This window comes from Labeo rohita, chromosome 17 (assembly GCF_022985175.1).
Source record: "Labeo rohita strain BAU-BD-2019 chromosome 17, IGBB_LRoh.1.0, whole genome shotgun sequence".
Taxonomy (NCBI): Eukaryota; Metazoa; Chordata; class Actinopteri; order Cypriniformes; family Cyprinidae; genus Labeo; species Labeo rohita.
The window spans coordinates 26,933,681-26,955,374 of NC_066885.1; the positions used below are offsets into that span (position 1 = coordinate 26,933,681).

Sequence of the window (21,694 nt, forward strand, 5' to 3'; positions counted from 1 at the left end):
CAGTATTGTACAAAGCTTTATACAATACAGATTACAATACAATATTGAAAACAAAGGTTACTTGACTAAGAATGCAAAACTATTTAGCCTATGATTTATTTGTATACAATACAGTCATGTCTTTATATGTTTATTATTATTTTTATAAGCTTTCTGGCAATACAACTGAAACTGACGAATCAGCCTACACAATATATGACAAGGACAATGTTTCTAAATATTGTTTTTTTTCTCATATGCCTTTAAATAGTTTTTGGTGGCTCTCAAGATGGGTCCTAACATGAAAACATTTGCAAACCCTTTAAAAAGTCTCTTTTGCTAATCCAATCAATTTGATCAAAAATACAGAAAAAAAAAAATAAATAATATTATGAAATATTATTGCAATTAAAATAACAGTTTTCTATTTTAATACATTTAAAAATATAATTTATTTCTGTGATACAAAGCTGAATTTTCATCAGCCATTACCCCAGTCTTCAGTGTAACACGATCCTTCAGAAATCATTCTAATATGCCGATTTATTATCAGTGTTGCTGCTTAATATTTATTGGAAACTGTGATGCTTTTTTCAGGATTCTCTGATGAATAAAAGTTGAAAAGAACAGCATTTATTCAAAATAGAAATCTTTCATAGCAATATACGTCTACCATCACTTTTTATCAATTTAACGCATCCTTGCTGAATAAAAGTATTAATTTCTTTTTATAAAAAAAGAAAGAAAACTCTTACTGACCCCAAAATTGGAACGGTATTGTATATTGCTACAAAAAATTTAAATAAATGCTGCAATGCTGCAAAAATATATATTAAGCAGCACAACTGTTTTCAACACTGATAATAAATCAGCATATTGGAATGACTTCTGAAGGATCATTTGACACTGAAGACCGGAGTAATGATGCTAAAAATTCAGCTTTGCATCACAGGAATAAATTCCATTTTAAAGTACATTAAAACAGAAAACTGCTATTTTGAATTGAAATAATATTTCACAATATTACTGTTTTGTTCTGCATTTTGGATCAAATATACACAGCTTTGAAGAGAAGAAAAGACTTCTTTAAAAACATGAAAAATCTTACTGATCCCAAACTTCTGAATGGCAGTGTATAAATTGCATTTTTAAAAATAATAATAGTAATAATAAAATGATTGTTAAATACTTTTTCATAGTGACTCAGAATGCTAAAAAGAGAATGGCAACATGACTTCATTTCATGTCTTTATTTCATGGGAAGACATATGATTTACATTGTTTTTAAGCATGCACATTAATTCTGCAAACATTGCATACATTGCACAAAAACTTATAAACCTGTGTAGTGAAATTCCCTCAAAGTGCCTTTTAGTTACATTTATCATTGTTGGGGTGCTAGACAATCAACATACTGTGGGCATAACAACATTGTCACAAAAGCCTGGACTAAAATGAAGAATAAAATTCAACATATTCAGCACAACTCCATGCCTTAATTGTACTTGAAGCCCTAAAAGGTCCACGCCTCATTATGAGGTCATATGCAAAATATATTTTGCCTCCACCAAAAAGTAGTAACAACAATAATAAAAATGTACAATAACTCAAACATAACTCTCTCTGAGCTCTTCCTGATTGCACCATCCTTCATACCCAGTTTCAGACATGCTCCTCTGTCTCAACTCAGAGGAGGATCCACTCATACTATCACAGCATGTCTCTGAATCGTCTCTGTCGTGGATGTTAAAATCCAGTGTCTCTTCACTAGAAGATCTTGAGCTGCTGCATGTTTGCTTTGACAGACATCTTGCATCCTGAACAGTCAACGATGTACGGCTCGAGAGAGCTACATGGGAATTGTCCTGAACGGCTTGCTCATAACTTGGAGGATCGCTAGGTATCCTACTGTCCACCTGCTGGAAAACCTCCTCGCTAGACAAGCGTTTCGGCTCCAGATTAGGATTCAGTACCTCGGGTAGAGTCTGGCTGTGGCGTAGGGCTCTATCGATGGCCCGTTTGGTGGAACCGCTTCGCCCGAAGACGGTCCTGCTTCTGATGTGTGCAGTCTTCATGGACTGCGAGCGTCTTTTGGGGGTCTCTGAGCGATTCGGTGCAGGAGCCGAATGGCGGGTGGGGAACGAATGCTTGCGTTGAAGGGCCTTTCTCTGATTGCATAAAGGCACAATAAGAGGGCTGTTATGGATAGAGCTCTCTGAAGCGCTGGAGAAACAACTCTCAAGTGAGCTTGAAGAACAATACGAGCAGTCTTTAGAGGTCGTCTTGTCTCCATAGCTTTTCCCCAAGCTGTTGCCTCCTCTAACCACAATACAGTCATCAGAGATCTGCTTTGTTAAGAGTTTGTCATGAAAGTCCATTTCTGTCTGGCTCCTGGAGTGGGAAAGGTGCTGCTGAAGGCCCTGTCTGAAGTTTATGACTGGTTCTGAACGTCTGCGAGTTAGTTTTTTGGTCCAAAGTTCCTCTGCGCTCAAATGTTCCTGGGATTTCTCTTCAGCGCCGGATTTGATGGAGTCCATGTCAGAACTGCTGCCCTTGTAGCCATCTGCATCAGGATCATTACTGTCGTACGCAGAGTCATGATGGTGCGAAGAAAAAGAGTCTGAAGGAAAAATCAAAGAGAGATACTTATTAATTATCCAACCGTTAAGTGCTATTACATTTGCTGTGCTATCGTATGTAAAGAGTGCCTATGCATTGGAGAAACCTGGACAGATAGCAATTAATAAGATGTTTTAAAGAAGAATTAAACTTCCAGAAGTAAACTCTCCATATAGTGGACTTCAATGGTGCCCCCAAGTTTGAACTTCCAAAATGTAGTTTAAACGCAGCTTCAAATGGTTCTAAATGATCCCAGCCGAGGAAGAAGGGTCTTATCTAGCAAAATAATTGGTCATTTTCCAAACAAATTGAAAATTTATATACTTTTTAACCTCAAATGCTCGTCTTGTCTTGTCTCTGTGATGCGTAGTCTGTGTAATCCGGGCTAAGACAGTTAGGGTATGTCGAAAAGTCCTGTCTCGTTTTCTTCCTCAATGTCAAAATCGTCCTACATCGCTGTTTTACCTTTTTTGTAAGGATGGGAGTTTTTCGACATACCCTAACTGTATTAACCATATTGAACCGGAAAAAAGTTCATGCAGACTTAGACAAGACGAGTGTCTAAGGTTAAAAAGTATATAAATTGTCAATTTGTTTTGAAAATGACCGATTGTTTCGCTAGAGAAGACCCTTGTTCCTCGGCTGGGATCGTTTAGAGCCATTTGAAGCTGCATTTAAACTGCATTTTGGAAGTTCAAACTTGGGGCACCATTGAAGTCCATTATATGGAGATGATTCCTGAAATTTTTTCTTAAGAAACATATACAAGTGGTGAGTAAATTATCTGTACATTTTTGTTCTGGAAGTAAACTTCTCTGTTAAGGCTATGGAAATAGCCTGGTCAATTTGAAATTTGAAATGGGAATTAGATAGCCAATTGGATTTCTGAGGTATAATTAGACCCGCCTCTCTCAAATTCTCATTGGTCAATGGATGTCTACATCAGAGTTTGTTTCAGTAAGTCTTCTGCAACTTTTCTCTTGATAAGAAATCTTAGTAATGTTTCACAATGTTCCTGAGAAACATCTGAGACAAAGCTGATTCTTAAACCCCATTGAAATGAATTTGCAGTGTAAACTCCAGTGCACAGGCATCGTAAAAGACAAAATATTTCAAAATTTACCTTGGTTATCGCTGAGATCTTCTTCATCAGAGTCTCCGAAGAGCGTCAGTGCATCCTCACCAAATATTTGAGGGCAGTTGACAATGAGAAACTCAGTCAGTTTCGTCACCTGCGAAAACATTGGCAGAAAGACACAAGAATTAAACTAATGCAACTTTAACAACACAAAAAGATCACATTGAGTATAAAATCCCATGCAAATGGGTCAAAATAAATCTGCATATGAAACTAGTTTGATCTTTTCTTCCTCCGCTGAGTTTCAGTTTTACTCAGCCTGCTTGTTTTTTGGCTCTTGGCCACATCATGTGAGAAGTCTTTAAGGTCAAGACTTTCAGAAGTTACTTTCCACTCACCTCTTCCATCTTTTCCACATTGTCTGTTGGGAGCAAGCTGGGGGAAACACATGTGGCCAGATTGAGGGGAGTCATCTTGTTTGTATCGGCGTTCTCACTTATGTGATAAAGCAGAACCATCAAGTGCTTCAAAAGCTGAATATTTGCCTCAGGAAGCGTTTTGATCACCCTAAAGAAAAAAAGAAGGGTTTTGGTCAGTTTCTGTACACTAAACACATTTTATTCAACCAAAGTGTAACATTAGACAACTTACATTTTAATCTCAGCAAGCTTCTGATCTTCACCTTCCTTTTCCATTGCAGCCATCCAGGATTTGCACTTTTCCACCATTAGCAAACTCCCAGGCAGATGTCTAAGAAAATCCTGCAAATACACATGAAAGACAGACATTAGTGATCAGATATGCATATTTTAGACTGTTGAGTCGAGTCAAATCAAATCATATTGCACAAGGTCGTCCCATACCTTGACAAGATCAGCCAACAAAATGACCGACTGCTCTTTTAAATCCACTTCTATCCCTTCGTTGAGCTGCGCCTTGATCTCTCTCAGAGCTCTGGCGTTGCCAGCCCTCCTGAAAACCCCCTCAGTGCGCAGACCCTTCCTCAGCAGCAGCATAAGGGTATCCTGGAAAGGAAATTAAGACATTTGAAATACAAACCCCACATAATACCAAATTGGTTTAGGATTTCGCATTGAAGTTCTGTTGTATTACAACTCTGAAAGTTCTTACCATAATTGGTTCAGGAGGACACCCATCATTTTGACAGATTTCAGACAAGGGTTGCCCAAACAATGTGTTTTTGGGAGATTCTGTGTTCTTTTTCTGTACACGTCGCAAGAGGCTCTTCCAACGCCTTCGACTGATGTTTCCTGTTAAATATCAGTAAAAAACATTGAAAATCACTATATTCTAACTGACAGTCAACCATATTTACTCTTGGTTGTTGTTTTTTCGACATCAAAAAGTCCAAAACAACTTCATAAAGTGCAATGACATTTAAAATAAGAGAAGTGAGACTTTAAGCTTACCATTGTGGGAGATGCTGGTCAGATTGGTATTAGTCTGCTGACTAAGGGAAAGTCCTGCATTTGCTGGAACCTGAGAGAAATGAAAGCATTCAATGAGATGAAGTAATGAACTACAATAGTATGTCTATTAAAAAACAGAACTAAACATAGTAACTAGGGGGATTCTGGACTGGTGCAACAAGAGTTTAACAGAGCAAGCTTTGTAAACATAAAACCCAAACTGTGTGTGGGTGAAATTTATTGACATTTAACATTCAACTTTGTAGCATCCCATTGCAGGCTTTGTTCTCAACACTCAGCCTTAAAAGAATCCATAATTGCACTAATCTATCAATCAGAAGGTGATAAGGAGCGCTGTATGCGTAAGATCTTGGGATCAATATACTTACAGCTGTGCCTGGCATGCTGATTACGTCCATGCTGCTTTGGGTCAACGATTTAGACTGAAAAAGAAAGAACAAAAGATGTGTTTATCCTGTCAATGAGATTTAGGGAAGTAAGTCAATTCGAATACGTAGTAATCAGTTTCCATGATGACATTAAGGGACAATAGGTGTGTGAAAGTGATGGGCGAAGGTGATAACTTACCACGACGTGACCACTCAGCACCTTCATAGGTTTGCCGTGTTGTAATGACCAATAGATGAAATTCTCTAGGATTACCTGATGAGTGAAAATGGTTTCATTTGTTATTATAACACTATGAAACTTAATACAGAATGCATCATAGAGTCAAACTTTCAAACTAAGACCTGAAGTTCAAGGCACAAATAATGCATAAAATAAAAAAAATAAATAAATAAAATAAAATAAAATAAAATAAAACATGAAATTTATTAGTAAAAAATTAAGTTGTAATATTTATCACAGTAAAAAACAACAATGACTGCATAATATGTATAACTTAATTAGCTAGCTGCTTCAAAACAGAACAAATAAGCAATAACACATTAGTATAATACAAAATACATGTAAATAAATGTTACTCACCACTCTAAAACATTCAGTCGAGGGTCAAACGGTGTGGGTGGCTGGAGAAAGCAACTGTCCACATTGATTTAGGAGGAGAACAGACTCTGTCAAGAGACTCAGAGAGACTGAAGTGAAACAGCCCACAGCTCGGCACAAAATGAAAGTGGGCGGGCGGAGGGGAAATTCTGATGTGCAATGGAGACAGGAAGCAGCATCACGGGCTCCCACCATCAACACCTTTTTAGATACAAAAGGCAGGTTGTTGTGGCAGAGGGTGGAAAGTGTGATATATACGTCACTCATGTGAGGACGAACGTAGCTGGTGGTATGCGGGTAATGGAGCATATGGCAATAAGAGAAAATTATTACCAAATTACATGGCCAGCAGGATGAAAACATGTATATCATGTTACATCTGAATGTTTTACAATAACACAAACATAAAGGAACAGCCATTAACAACTGAGGTTAATATCTTTAGGCAGCAATTAATAACATTTACATATTACATAGATAAAATGATAACAATAATGTAGTAATTTTGAATTCAATTCAGGGTTTTCTGGTAAATAGGAATATAAATTAAGCTCGGCCAGTGTTTACAGTAAAGGCGCTATTACAATGATTCACTATTTTGCTGTAAATGCTATTTGATACCCCGGGAATTTTTTTAGAGTAACAAAAACCATCATTTTGAGACTCTGAATCTGACAGTGTTTGCTAACTGACTCACTATCGTTTATGAAACTGTCCAGCCCCCATGTTTTTTTACATGAGATGCATTATAGGGTAAATTCATCATGAAAATACAAAAACTGCATTTGACCAAATGGTTTTCAGCATACCCACCTACTGCTTACAGTCTCCATGGAAATCAGGTCATGGCCTTCTCATCAGGAAGCCCTTTGATGTTTTGGAAAACATGTAGAGGTGTTTAAAACTCAATATAAACTCAAGTTTGAACAATTACTCTCACTTTACTGAGAGGAACTGGGCTTGTTGTCACACTTTTTATTTCTGTGAATACTTCTAATTGGGTTTGATTTTGAACGTTTTTCCTATAGTTACATACCTTGCAGTCAAAAATATAATATTATATAATATAATCATTTGGCTTAATGAATTTTATACTGGACAGTGTAAACAGTGTACAGATTGGGGTCAGTATTTGTTGTTTGTTTGTTAAGAAATAAGTTTTGTTTCCAGTTTCCAGCAACAAAATTTTAACACTGATAGTTATATGAAAAATGAGCACTAAATCAGCATACTAGAGTGATTTCTAAAGGATCATATGACACTATAAACTGGAGTAATGATGCTGAAAATTCAGCCTTGCATCACAGTTATAAATTACATTTGAAAATACATTAAAAAAAAAAACAACAAAAAAAAAAACAGTTATTTAAAAATTTTTATTGCAGGACTGAATTTTTTCACACATTTTGAACAGTTTAAAGTTTGGGGTCAGTATTATTTATTTTATTTCATCTTATTTTATATACTTTTTGTAAGAAATAAGTCCTTACATTCATCAGGGATGCATTTAATTAATCAAAAGTGACAGTAAAGCCATTTATGTTACAAAAGATTTCTGTTTCAAATAAATGTTGTTTTGTTTATTCAGACAGCAATCCTGAAAAAAAATCAACTTAAGTAAAATATATATTTTTAAATATTATTTTGTTTTTAACAATGATAATAATAATAATAATAATAAATAGCACTAAATCTGCATATTTGAGTGATTTCTGAAGGATCATGTTGCAATCAAGACTGGAATAATGATGCTAAAAATTCAGCTTTGCCATCACAGGAATAAATTACATAGAAATGAGTACTTATATTCATCAGGGATGCATTAAATTAATAAAAAGTGACAATAAATCCAGCTGTTTTGTTTAGTCAGACAAATTAAAATTAATACAATAAAAACTATTTCCAAAATTAAGTAATTATAATTTTAAGCAGTATAATACACAAAAAAATTTAAGGAGCATAATAGTTTTTAACATTGATAATAATATGTCAAAATGAGCACTAAATCAGCATACTACAGTTATTTCTGAGTAATGATGCTGAAAATTGTTTCAAATTGTAGTAATATTTCACAATATTACTGTTTTACTAAATATAATAATTTGGCTTTATGAATTTTAGACTGAAAAAACGAATTTTTGTGTTATGGTCAGTATTTTTAATGTATTTATTAATTAATTAAATTATTTATTTTTTTGGTAAGAAATTAGTACTTATATTCATCAGGGATGCATTAAATTAATCAAAAGTGACAATAAAGCCATTTATGTTACAAAAGATTTCTGTTTCAAATAAATGCTGCATCCAAACAATAACCTAAAATAAACATAATAAAAATTATTAAGCATCACAATTGTTTTTAACATTGATAATAAGAAGAAATGAGCACTAAATCAGCATATTAGAATAATTTCTAAAGGATCATGTGACACTGAAGACTGATGTACTGATGTTGAAAACTTAGCTTTGCCATCACAGGAATAAATTACATTCAAAAATATATTAAAATTGAAAATAGTTGTTTAAAATTGTAGTAACATTTTGTTATATGCAATAAAATATAAAATAAATGTAAAATAAAAATAAAAAGATCAAAACTTTTAAATTGTATAGATATTTCACTTTCAAACAAGAATCTTTGCAAGTGGATCTTTACCTCAGATGCTTACTGAGTTATATCCTTTGTGGGAAATAGCCCCGGTCGCTTCTACATGTAAAACAACCGTGTTCTACTTGCCTGATTATTTGCCGCATTAAACTTTTTTTAAACCAGATGACACCTGTTTGTGTGTTTTCAAAAATTCATTAAGATATTCCATTTAGATTTCTTAGCTGACACTAATATGACAAGTCAAGTAAAAGTAACAAACATTTCTGGTCATTCAGGGCATTTCTTAGAGATTAGACACAAACACTATAAGTATGACTGAGACGGCGTTTGAGTAAAAATGTTGTTGTGGAATGATATATTAACGCTTAATTTGTAATATGAAACCTCTCGCCACAAGCAATTTCAATTTCTAAGTGAAGTGTGAATCACCAAAACTTTCCCGTCGCGTACAGTGAAAGAAACCAAGAGATTTAATGTATGTTTACAATTACAGACACTTCATAAACAGCTTAAACATTTGAAAAGATTGTTTAACAGTTAAATACACGTGAAAGTGCCAAACGACCAAACCTATTTCATTTTTTTTAATCACACCTGTAGGTGGCCTAATTTGAATGACATTCAAAGCTGCCCACCAGGGAAAAACCCACGTGGGACAGTATGCATCATAATGTGTTCTATGATTGTAGGCTGAAAGACCACCAGACAACCTCAAATTTACACATGCCCACCTGAACTAGTCAAAGGTCACAAACAACTATGATTCAGACTGTTGACTGGACTTTTGGATCGGTTTATTCATTTCAAACGCATCAAAATTCATCTTTAACGGTGAAGTTTGGTTGGTCTTCAGGTTTGAAGTCTACATTCGGGCTGCCGTCCTCATTGAGGACACGTCTGCTGGTGTATCCCACGATGGGGTACTTTGCTTTGTATGTGCCTTTGAATATCTGCTCAAGAGATTCCAGTTGACTCTCAGTGAGACCCGTCTAACAAACAGGAAGTGAAAGAGGCAATGTGTAAGTTAGTGCAAAAAGTTTGGTGAAATCCAATATTCAGCTTTATATTAGGAAACTGAAACAAAAGCTGTTTGTGTGTGGCACAGTTGTAATTTTGTTAAATTCCCCTAACTTACAGTGTCATATGTGAGATCTGCTGGGTCAAGGGACATTTTGGCCACAGCTCTGGTCGAGTCTTTGCCCACAAGGGCATTATAAGGCGCTCCCTTTCCGTAAAACTCTAAAAATAAAAGAAACACATACAGTTTGAACAAGGAACTCTCATGCCATTTTTGATTAACAAATCTATCCATACAAACTATCATCACAAATTACAATTTAGCCATTGTAACAGACTAGAACTCGATATAAGCGCACAGTTTCACTACAGAAATTCCTATAGCTCCTAGAGCTATATGCTAAATGGCATAACTTTTCCAGCCCTGGGAATCCCAGTGTTGGAAAGTTCATCCATTAAGGGCAAAGTGCTTATATATAGGAACAAATAGGGAACAAAGCAGATGTTTTAAACACTGCTTACTCAAACAGACAAATGTAGTTCCTCAAACAAGTTAATAGCTTCCACCAGCACACAAAAGACTGAAAAAATTTGTTGTTAAAAAAAAAAAAAACCTAACCTTTTCCAGTCGTGACGTCAAACACTACACCTTTAATGGCCATGTAAATTGGTTGTCGGTCCTGTAATGGAGGTGGGGTACATTTAAAGATATTTAGTAAATGCATTTTGCATTTAAGCGTGAAAACGTCGTCAGAAATATCGTGTAAAACTACTGTTTTTGTGACACAGCATATAGCCTACCTCGCTCCCATCGTATCTTTGCAACTCCTCCTCGGTGAACAAACGCACCGGTTTCTGTGCGTTTTTTATTTTACTCTCATTTGTGGAACAAATACTTAATAAGGCATATAATACAACAATTCGGGGATGAAACATTGTGGACTGTCGTGTTTGAGGTTTATATGTTGTAAGAACCAAGTCTGCGGTGTCAGTTTCCTTGTTGTCATCGAACCGTGTGTTATGTTTCCATTCAGCCTTTCTGCTGCTGATCTCGGATCAGCTTTTACAAGCAGAGGTGGAAATGCTCCATTTGTTTCGGAACGGAATCTGTAGTCGCTGCTTTGGGACATAATGGTTTAACATTTGAATGTATAGTTATTTGGGGTCCGGGATGTAGTGGACTTTAATGACTTTGCATTTTATATGAAAGAAACACCAACTTCTGCTTAGGGAATTTTCTAAACTTCCAGCCGCGAGTTTCTGTTTCTCCATTCACGTGAGACGGACCGGAAGTGACGCCTCCTACTGAAACTCCTCCTTGAACACGTTCAACAGCCTTTTAAGAGTGAATTCCCACAGTTTCATAGATATTATCAACAAGTGAAATGAATCTCTGCATTTAGAACAGTTAAAAAAAAGTGGTGTTTTTTTTTTTGTTTGTTTGTTTTTTCAAGTCCACATGTAAAAAAGCACAGAAAAAACACATTATGTATGTTTTAATACAGATCTTAATATTTAAATGGAAAATTAAATAACTAAACCCACCCAAAAATAAGAACAAAGCTTTACAAGTTTGTGCAACTTGCATATATTTCTATAGTCAGTATGCTACTGTAGCCTATATTTGTAATATTTATGCCTTTGTATATTACTCATGTAATTACAAATAAAAATTTGAGGAACATTTTAGCATAATGTCAGGAAAGCCTTTTCATTTTATATGGTATTTGTTTTATATTCACCTATACAAAAGTCCTTAAATTCATGGCTTACTCATTGTAGCATTTTAATTTATTAAATTTCTTTATAATACTTAATACTTAATAAAAGCGTCACATTTTATTGCAAATGATATGAATTTGAATTGAAAATTGATAATAAAAATATAGAAAGAGTATATGAAAATAAGTTTCTTGGTGTAATTTTAGATTAGTAAGTTATGTTGGAAACCTCAAATAAAGTATGTTAAAGCAAAATTGGCTAAGACTACAGCTATTTTGAATAAAGCAAGATATATTTTGGATAACAAATCAATGCATATTTTGTATAATACATTTATGTTACCGTATTTGAGTTATTTGGGGAAATACCTACAAGAGCAATTTACAACCAATATGTTTATTACAAAAGAGAGCAATCAGAATTATTAATAATGTGGGATATCGGGAACAGACAAATATATTCGTTTTGAAGTCAAATATATTGAAGTTTATTGATTTGGTTAAATTTAAAACTGCTCAAGTTATGTTCAAAGCAAGAAATGTGTTAGTTCCGGGAAACTTACAAAAAATGTTTTTGGAAAGGCAGGGTGGGTATAATTTGAGGGAAGAGTCAAACTTTAAAAATACTAAAATAAGAACAACCTTAAAAAGTATGTGTATCTCTGTCTGTGGGGTGCAGCTGTGGAATGGTTTGGAGCATGTGTTGAAGCATTGTATAAACATTAAACAGTTTAAAACATTGTATAAAACCATTTTACTTAAAGCCTATGTGGATATACACAGGTGATTGTGAGGGTTGTGGGGGTTAAGAGGTGGATTGTATGAGAATGGGTGATTTGGTTGTTTTGGGAAGAAATTATTTGGTTGGTGTTTAGTTTTTGTGGAATTGTTCTCTTACAAAGATATTGGTATAATTAAAAGATATAAGGGAACTTTGGAATTGTATAGGGGGTGGGAATAAATAAGCTTTAGCTTCATCCCACTCCTTTTCGAACATTTTTTTTTGTACTGTACAAAGTTTTTGGGATGTTTTTTTGTTGGCGCGGCAACACATGTATATATGTGTATTAGCTTGTTTTAAATTATGTTTTGTTTGAAATAAAATGAAATGAAATAAGTGTTTTATTGATACCTCTAAAGATGCATAATCTTTTCTCCTATCCGCCTTTTTCTTCAATGCGGAAGAAAGCCTGTGGGCGAGACTTCCGGTTCATTATCCGCTATAGGAAAATAATGAGAAGAATAACAACGTGCAGTAAATGGTAAAACTGTTTGCACTACAAACCAGTGTGTTCATAAGTAAGATAAACAATTAAAATAACATGGTAAAACACTAATTTGAGATATCAAGCAGCAAAATTAGCTGTTTTGTACAGCTAAAAATAGCTGGGCGCGGATAGGACCACAAGACACACCTATAACATTTACAAATTACTGCGCTCACTGTTCCAGGAAAAAAAGGTGTATACTCTTTTATTTATTTGTGCATTACTTAATTATTTTTTTTTTAAAATTGTGTTAATGCTCACTGTTAACCTGAAAATGTAATTGTTATTCATCTCAGTAACTAGACTCTTTAGAATCGTTCATCAAAAAGATGAATCACTGAATCATTAGTTCAAACGATTCTCTAAAACACCGATTTATTCACTACCGAAACAAGTCTTCTTTCATTTATTAAAATTGCATTACTTGACAACAAATCTACTAAGAAAGAGACTTGAGAAATGGTGTTAAGCATCACAAATAAGAACAGAACATACATTTTTTTATTCTTAAGACTTTTATCAAGCTACAAAATAATATATCTTAATAAATTAATCGTTTTATTAGCACTCATACTTAATTTTAATTGTGTGGGATGATCATTGGCTATTTTTATACTTTCAAAACTCCTTTCTATCCTTGTGTAACAGACAGACTCACATGACCAACAGAAGTCCAGATTCAGATTCGCGACTCGTTCAGTAAAGTGGGCGTGTTTGTTTAGTAGGTTCAACCAATGAAATGCTCCGTCACAGCCCTCTTTCGAATGCTATTGGCTCGCGCCGCAGCCAGTCTTTCAAGACATTAAAGTCACGCGCTTTAAAAGGATTAGCGAAAAAGTCAATGCCTTGAAGGTGAATGACAGTACATTCACTTAAAAAATACATTACGTTACTCTGCGTCAATAAACTTTTCCCAGCATTGTGGCGAAAGTAACATGTTTCCCTTTTTTTAAACAAGTCACCTCATTACAGAAAATGGAGATGAATTATTATTATAATGTAGGGCAGTGTGCTTTTAATTATAAGAGAAACATTTATGGGAAACAAGTGTGATAAAACTATGGAAGATTTCGAGTAGACTTCTAAGAAACAGATCAAGGATAGTATCCCAAGCCCTCCCCAAACTAACAGCTGTGATGTCACGCCTGGCATGTTTTTTGGTCATTGGCTGTGCCTCACTCCGCTCCTCGAGAGAATCTGTAAGAAATGAGCGTGGATCCTGTTCCTGTAAGTTGATGGCAAAGTTTAAACACCGCAAATATTCGGAGGCGAAGCAGAATGCTGAGGAGAGACACTTCTCGATCGTATCAAGAGGTAATGAAACTCGTGTGCGAAATGCGGTTAGATCCTGCAGGACTCATTCATCTGCTTCTCTGTTTGTGCTCACAGTACCGAGAAAGTGTGTGTGAACAACTGCAGTCATGTGATAACAGCTGACCGCTGCTCTTTATTGCTGCTGAGACTGATATGAGGCGCGAAATACTGTCACAGTAGCTGTGTGTGTCTATGTCTGTGCATTTTTCCATATGTCCCTGTCACTTGTTGCATTGTAGTTCAATGGTGAAGACTGCGCAGGGCCACTTGAGTCTTACCCGAACAATGATGTTTCTGAAATGGAGCAAGATCAAGCCAGTTGTGGCCCTTCACCAGGTCTGAGCTTATTTCCTAAAATATGACAGTAATTAAGATGTAGATTTCAGTATGTAGACAGAAATCCTACATATCCTACATATATTATGAGAGATTAGGTGATTATTTATTTATTTATATAGATTTGAGTTCATTTATATATTCAATATAATTTGTTTATAATGCATTATTTATATCATTAAACTCAAGAGTTGATTTGTTGATCATTAAGTCAAAAGTTTGATTGTATTATATAATGATACATAAACATGATATGTGACCGTGGACCACAAAACCAGTCATAAGAGCCAATTTTTATGAAATTGAGATTTATGCATCATCTGAAAGCTGAATAAATATTCTTTCCATTTATTTATTGGTTTGTTAGGATAGGACATTATTTGGCGAGGTACAAATAGTTGAAAATCTGGAATCTCAAGGTGCAAAAAAATCAAAATGTTGAGAAAATCCTTAGCAATGCATATTACTAATCAAGAAGTTTTGATATACACTACCGTTCAAAAGTTTGGGGTCAGTAAGACTTGTAATAGTCTTTAAAGAAGTCTCTTATGCTCATCAAGGCTGCATTTATTTGATTAAAAATATAGAAAAAAAAAACAGTAATATTGCAAAATGTTTTTACAATATAAAATAATGTTTTTTATTTTAACATACTTTAAAATAGAATTTATTCCTGTGATGAAAAGCTGAATTTTTATCAGCTGTTACTCCAGTCTTAAGTGTCACATGATCCTTCAGAAATCATTCTAATATGCGGATTTATTATTAGAATGATCAATGTTGGATAATATCAACAGTTGTGCTGCCAAATATTTTTTGGAACCTGTGATTTTTTTTTTTTTTTTTTTTTTTCAGGATTCTTTCATGAATAACAAGTTTAAAAAGTACAATGTTTATTCAAAATATAAATATTTTATAACAATGTAAATTATTTATTATTAACTTTTAATACACTTTTAATTATTAACTTAATACATCCTTGGTGAATAAAAGTATTAATTTCTTTAAAAAAAAAAAAAAAACAATAAAAATGTACTGACCCCAAACTTTTGAACGGTAGTGTATTATGCTTTCCATTGATTTATTGGTTTGTTAGGATAGGACATTATTTGGCGAGGTACAAATAGTTGAAAATCTGGAATCTCAAGGTTCAAAAAAATCAAAATATTGAGAAAATTGTTGTCCAAATTAAGTTCTTAGCAATGCATATTACTAATCAAAAAGTTTTGATATATTATGCTTTCCATTGATTTATTGGTTTGTTAGCATAGGATATTATTTGGCAAGGTACAAATATTTGAAAATCTGGAATCTGAGGGTGCAAAAAAAAATCAAAATATTGAGAAAATTGTTGTCCAAATTAAGTTCTTAGCAATGCATAATACTAATCAAAAATTAAGTTTTGATCTATTTACAGTAGGAAATTACAAAATCTCTTCATGGAACTTGATCTTTACTTAATATCCTAATGATTTTTGGCATAAAAACGTATGACTGGCTTTGTGGTCCAGAATCACGTATATGATACATATGCATTATGAATATATAATATCTTATATCATATAAAAGTGTTGCTGAAATAAAATAACCTGCCAATAATCACAAAATAAACCTAAGGAACTTCATCTGGTTTTATTTATTTATTCATTTATATTTTTATTGATGCTATAGTTATATTGTGTGATGGTTTAGTTGGTGCAGTCGTATTTATGCATTTAAGTTTTTAACTTAAATGTACGTTTTGGGACAATACAGTGCATTTTAATAAATTAATGCATGCAAACAATAGAATGCACTGTACTGTCTCAGAAAATAAATTTATAGAGATAGATACTACACCAACATATGGTTTTCAATCGCTGAAAGTGGGAAATATTTATTCATGTAAAAAATGGAGCCTCACTGAGATCCCCATGTCTTTGGGACTGAATGATGTAGGGCCTTTTAAACGTTTCCAAAATAAAAGTTTATTAAGAACTAAAGTCATATTGGGGTATCTTTAATACTTCTTGAGTTACAGCTGCACAAACTTTGGAAAAAAATATATTTATGTCACTCAGACAGGTGTGTTCAATGCAGCTGTTTTGACAGGAAACAAGATATATTTTTAGTTTCAACATCATTTGTTTTTCAGACTTTCCTCTTTAAAAGAAAATAAGTCTCATATTTTTGCAAACTGACCCACATTTGGTTTTTGACCACTAAAAATGTGTTAAATACAATTTAACAAGCCATGTTGAAATTCCATCTCTGTATGGAACTGAACCATACACAACCTTAAAAATGAAGATGCCAAAAGGAAAGTTTAAGACCCAATATCCAAAAAGGCATCAAGACATCTTTAATACTTTTTGAGCATGCAAACTTTGGAGAAAAAATTTGAAAAGTATTGTTTCGCCATTTTTGAATGGTCATCACCGACACATAATGCAACACAGATTGCTAAAGTCAACAGATTTCATAACCAATCTACAAACTTCTGTGTGAAAATAACATTATGATGCTGCCATGTTTCTGAAGTCATTTTTAACTCCCTGTAATATGGCTCTGAATCTCAGGTGAAAATTCCCATTTTAGCTCCCCTTTACAAGGTAGATAGATATTTTTGAGACAAATTTCCCTTTGTGCAACAATACTGTGTGTATTTATTTGATTGTCATTCATTTTTCATTCATTTATTGTGTCATTTTAATAAAGACAATGCAGATGAGGATGTTGTGGACAACAACCTAATGCCCATTGGTTTCAACAAAGCTTGCGTGAAGAATGTTTTCACAGTCATCCTTGTCCTCATTTACTTGCTGCTCACTACGGTGGCTGTGTTCTTGGCCTACCAAACCATTTCAGACTTCTTGGAAAAGCTCAACCATCCAGTGATGTCTGTTTCATACAAAGAGGTTGAGGAGTTTCCTGCACCAGGTGAGCTATAGCACAATGTTATATGCGATATATTTCAGTATCTATATTTACAGCATCTTTCATCATACAGGAATTGCTTTGTATCCCGGGAAGGCGCAGTTACTAAGTTGCATGCATCACTATCACGACAACATTCCACCTCTTGTTGCACTGGACAGTCTAAAGGAAAGAAACTGTATAAAAGAGGAGGTTATTTACCACGGACCATATTCGAACCAGACGCAGGTATGTTTTAGAGCTTCCTCAAACTTATTTTGAAGAAACGTTGCTATTAATAATCTTTTGCGTCACATGTCTGTGGCAGAAGCGAGCCGTGGTGGTCAGAGGGCCGACTGATGTGAGGAACCGAGAACTTGTATTCCTGCAATTCAGCCGGAATGAAACGGAAGAGGATTTCAGCGCAATCAGTTACATGATATTTTCCAAATTCAGCGACATGGTTAAAAGGTATTTTAGGGGTTTAATGCTAATGTTTAGCATGAGTCAGATTCATCTTCTTGTTTGTATAAAATGTTGATCTCTCACCAGCTCAGATAAAGCTGCTTTTATGATGGAGTGTGAAAGGAATTACTCCATGTGGACCTTTTCTGGAGGCTTTCGGACGTGGGTCAAAATGTCTTTGGTCAAGACGACAGGCAGAGGAAATGAGTCGGTTGAATTTAGACAGGAGGTAATGTGTTATTGACAGTACTATTTAACAATCTTTGTCAACTTCAGCATAAAATGAAAAGATCATGTTCTTCAAAAGTTTTTTGGCAGCTGAATGTTTGATTAATCCTCCATATTTATTTCAGTCCAGTGTGGTGAAGTACATTGACAAGAGGCCTCCACAGGAGCAGGCCAATGAGCTTTTCTTTGTTGTTTTCCAATGGCGAGATCCATTTATACAGCAAGTCAAAGATGTAAGTCAGCTAGCGATATGCTGATCATGCTAACAACATGTTAGTAACTTGCTAATCATGCTATAATAATGCTAACAACATGCTAGTAACTTGTTAATCATGTTTACAACATGCTAATCATGCTAGAAACATGATAACAACATGCTAGTAACATGCTAATCATGCTAGAAACATGCTAATGACGTGCTAGTAACATGATGATCATATTTCACTCATGTTAAAAACATGTTAATCATGTTAGAAACATAGCAGCATGTTAGTAGCATGCTAATTATGTTAGAAACATGCTAGTAATGTGTTAGTAACATGCCAATCATGCTAACAACATGCTAGCACCATGCTAATCACGTTAGAATCATGCTAGCAACATGGTAAGCATGCTAGTAACTTGCTAATTATGTCAACAATATTAGTAATCTGTTAAACTTGCTAATCATGTTAGAATTATGTTAGCAACATGCTAGTACCTTGCGAATTATGCTACCAACATGTTAGTAACTTGCAAATCATGCTAGCAACATGCTAATCATGATAAAATCATGCTAGCAACATGCTAATCATGCTAGTAACTTGTTAATTATGTTAGCAACATACTATTAAAATGTTAATCATGCTAGTAACATGTTTGACTCATGTTAGAAACATGTTAGTAACATGCTAGTAACTTGCAAATCATGCTAGCAACATGCTAATCATGCTAACAACATGCTAGTAAAATGTTAATCATAATAAAATCATGCTAGCAACATGGTAATCATGCTAGTAACTTGCTAAATATGTTTGACTCATGTTAGAAACATGCTAATCATGTTAGAAACATGCTAATCATGTTAGAAACATGCTAGTAACTTGCAAATCATGTCAACAATATTAGTAATCTGTTAAACTTGCTAATCATGTTAGAATTATGTTAGCAACATGCTAGTAACTTGCGAATCATGCTGGTAACATGCTAATCATGCTAACAACAGGCTAGAAAAATGCCAATCATGATAAAATCATGCTAGCAACATGTTAATCATGCTAGTAACTTGTTAATTATGTTAGCAACATACTATTAAAATGTTAATCATGCTAGTAACATGTTTGACTCATGTTAGAAACATGCTAGCAACATGCTAATCATGCTAGTAATGTTAATTATGTTACCAACATGCTAGTAAAATGTTAATCATGCTAGCAACATGCTAATCATGCTAAAAACATGCTAGTAAAATGCTAATCACGATAATATCATGCTAGCAACATGGTAATCATGCTAGTAACTTGCTAATTATGTTAGCAGCATGCTATTAAAATGTTAATCATGTTAGAAACATGCTACTATCTTGCAAATCACATTAACAATATTAGTAACATGCTAAGCATGCTAACAACATGCTAGCACAATGCTAATCATGATAAAATCATGCTAGCAACATGTTAATCATGCTGGTAACTTGCTAATTGTGTTAGCAACATGCTAGTAACATGCTAATCATGTTCGACTCATGTTAGAAACATGCTAGTAGCTTGCAAATCATGCTAGCAACATGGTAATCATGATAGTAACTTGCTTATTATGTTAGCAACATGCTAGTAAAATGCTGATCATGTTAATAACTTCCAAATCATGCTAACAACATATTAGTAGCCTGTTAAACATTGTAATCATGTTAGAATCATGTTAAAATCATGCAACATGCTAGTAACTTGTTAATCATGTTAGAATCATGCTAGCAACATGCTAGTAACTTGCAATTGATGCTAGTAACATGCTAAAAATGCTAACAACATGCTAGTAAAGTATTGATCATGCTAGTACCATGCTAATCATGCTAGCAACATGCTAGTAACTTGCAAATGATGCTAGTAACATGTTAAACATGCTAACAACATGCTGGTAAAATGTTATCATCTTTCATCAAATCTATTATCATCATCTTTCTATCTATCTCTGACACTGCCTTCAAAACATTCAAACGTTAACCTTTTAAAACTACTTTAAACTTAAAACTATTTCAGACTGAAAACCATCAAACTTAAAACTTTTTACATTTTTTTTTTTTAATTTTAACTTTTCAAACTTTTTCACATTTTTGTGTCCGGCTTTCTCAAGCCAACTTAAATTTTGTTTTGATGAACTTTTTTATCTAGTTAAATATTAAACCAAATTGTCTGAATGTTTAGCTCAAATGCTTATCAAGAGTCTAATTGAGTGTGTCTTATGTTTTTAAACAGATTGTCACAGCAAACCCGTGGAACACCGTAGCCATATTGTGTGGCGTCTTCATGGCTCTTTTTAAAGCAGCAGATTTTACCAAACTCAGCATTAAGTGGATTATCAAAATTCGCAAAAGACACTTAAGGGCAAAAATGAGAGAGCTGGACCAAATAAGCTAATTATTTTCTGATTCATCTAACAACACAGTGTTGAACACTGCAGCATTTTTAATTACAAATATCAAACACTTTATGCAACACGCTTTTTTCAGAGCAAAGAGTCTATTATGCTTTTATGAGAATTGTGATGATGTTGTATTGTACGTTTTGTTTTTAACTGGACTATAGATTTTAACTTGATATTGTAAAGCATCTATGTGTAGTGAAGAGTGAATGCTGAGCCATGTGTACTGTTGTACAGGGGCAAAGTGTATTCATGTGGTCGTGACACTGAAACACTAATTATTCACATCCATTCTATGTCAGATTAAGCTAGTTAAAAATTATGACTAAGAAGGGATTTTGCTGAATCAAAAAAGGCTTTTAATGACAAGGACCTTTGGTTATGTTGCATTTCCCAACGATCAATAAATAACTCTTGCAGGGCATACAGAAATTTTCTGGTTATACTGCTGTTCTTTTTTGTTATCAATGTGAATGTATGTTTTATTATTATGATGTATGTTGTATAAACCAATCGTATTAAATTATTTCATTGATTTAAAACGTTCTGTAAACATGCATTATTTAACCATGCTTACAAAACAAGTTCAGGTCTTTTTTATGTCCGTTGTTATGGTACCATTTTGGTGCTTTCTAATGACCAAATTACTTTTTGCTTCTATTTTGTATTATTACCAGTCTTTTTTTTTTTTTTTTTGCATTATAATATATATTTGAAATATATTTTTTATTATTCCAAATAACGTTTCTTTTCTAATATATTTTAAAGTGATTTATTTCTGCAATTTCAAAGCTGAATTTTTAGCATTATTACTCCAGTCACATGATCCTTCAGAAATCATTCTAATATTCTGATTTGCTGCTCAAAAAACATGTATTATTTTTATTATTATGTTGAAAACGTAAGTAGTAAAAAGTAAAAAAGTAGAATTTTTTTTCAGGTTTTTTTGATGAATAGATAGTTCATAAGAACAGCATTTATCTAAAATAGAAATCTTTTTGATCAATTTAAAGCATCCCTGCTTAATAAAAGTACTAATTTCTATAATTTCTTACCCCCCACCCAAAAAATAAATAAATAAATAAATACTGACTCCAAACTTTTGA

At 33.9% G+C, this 21,694-nt stretch overlaps 3 protein-coding genes across 3 annotated transcripts; 1 reads left to right on the top strand and 2 right to left on the bottom strand.

Annotated features, from left to right (window-relative positions):
- Nucleotides 1-1,227: 1,227 nt before the first annotated feature.
- Nucleotides 1,228-6,240, bottom strand: tagapa (T cell activation RhoGTPase activating protein a). The gene is made up of 10 exons (XM_051132555.1): nt 6,097-6,240; nt 5,695-5,769; nt 5,496-5,549; nt 5,107-5,176; nt 4,808-4,947; nt 4,540-4,701; nt 4,328-4,437; nt 4,075-4,243; nt 3,722-3,830; nt 1,228-2,599 (listed from the first exon to the last, which is right to left on the bottom strand). The coding sequence occupies exons 2-10, from the start codon at nt 5,719-5,721 to the stop codon at nt 1,587-1,589; spliced, it is 1,854 nt and encodes a 617-aa protein (XP_050988512.1). The 5' UTR covers nt 5,722-5,769; nt 6,097-6,240; the 3' UTR covers nt 1,228-1,586.
- A 2,538-nt stretch (nt 6,241-8,778) lies between these two features.
- On the bottom strand, nt 8,779-10,969 carry nenf (neudesin neurotrophic factor). The gene is made up of 4 exons (XM_051133801.1): nt 10,544-10,969; nt 10,362-10,422; nt 9,861-9,964; nt 8,779-9,714 (listed from the first exon to the last, which is right to left on the bottom strand). Exons 1-4 carry the CDS (start codon nt 10,676-10,678, stop codon nt 9,538-9,540), a joined length of 477 nt encoding a protein of 158 aa, XP_050989758.1. The 5' UTR covers nt 10,679-10,969; the 3' UTR covers nt 8,779-9,537.
- Nucleotides 10,970-13,845: 2,876 nt separating this feature from the next.
- On the top strand, nt 13,846-21,247 carry pacc1 (proton activated chloride channel 1). The gene is made up of 8 exons (XM_051134245.1): nt 13,846-14,045; nt 14,285-14,381; nt 17,079-17,300; nt 17,371-17,525; nt 17,605-17,747; nt 17,829-17,970; nt 18,095-18,202; nt 20,423-21,247. The coding sequence occupies exons 1-8, from the start codon at nt 14,010-14,012 to the stop codon at nt 20,582-20,584; spliced, it is 1,065 nt and encodes a 354-aa protein (XP_050990202.1). The 5' UTR covers nt 13,846-14,009; the 3' UTR covers nt 20,585-21,247.
- Nucleotides 21,248-21,694: the final 447 nt, after the last annotated feature.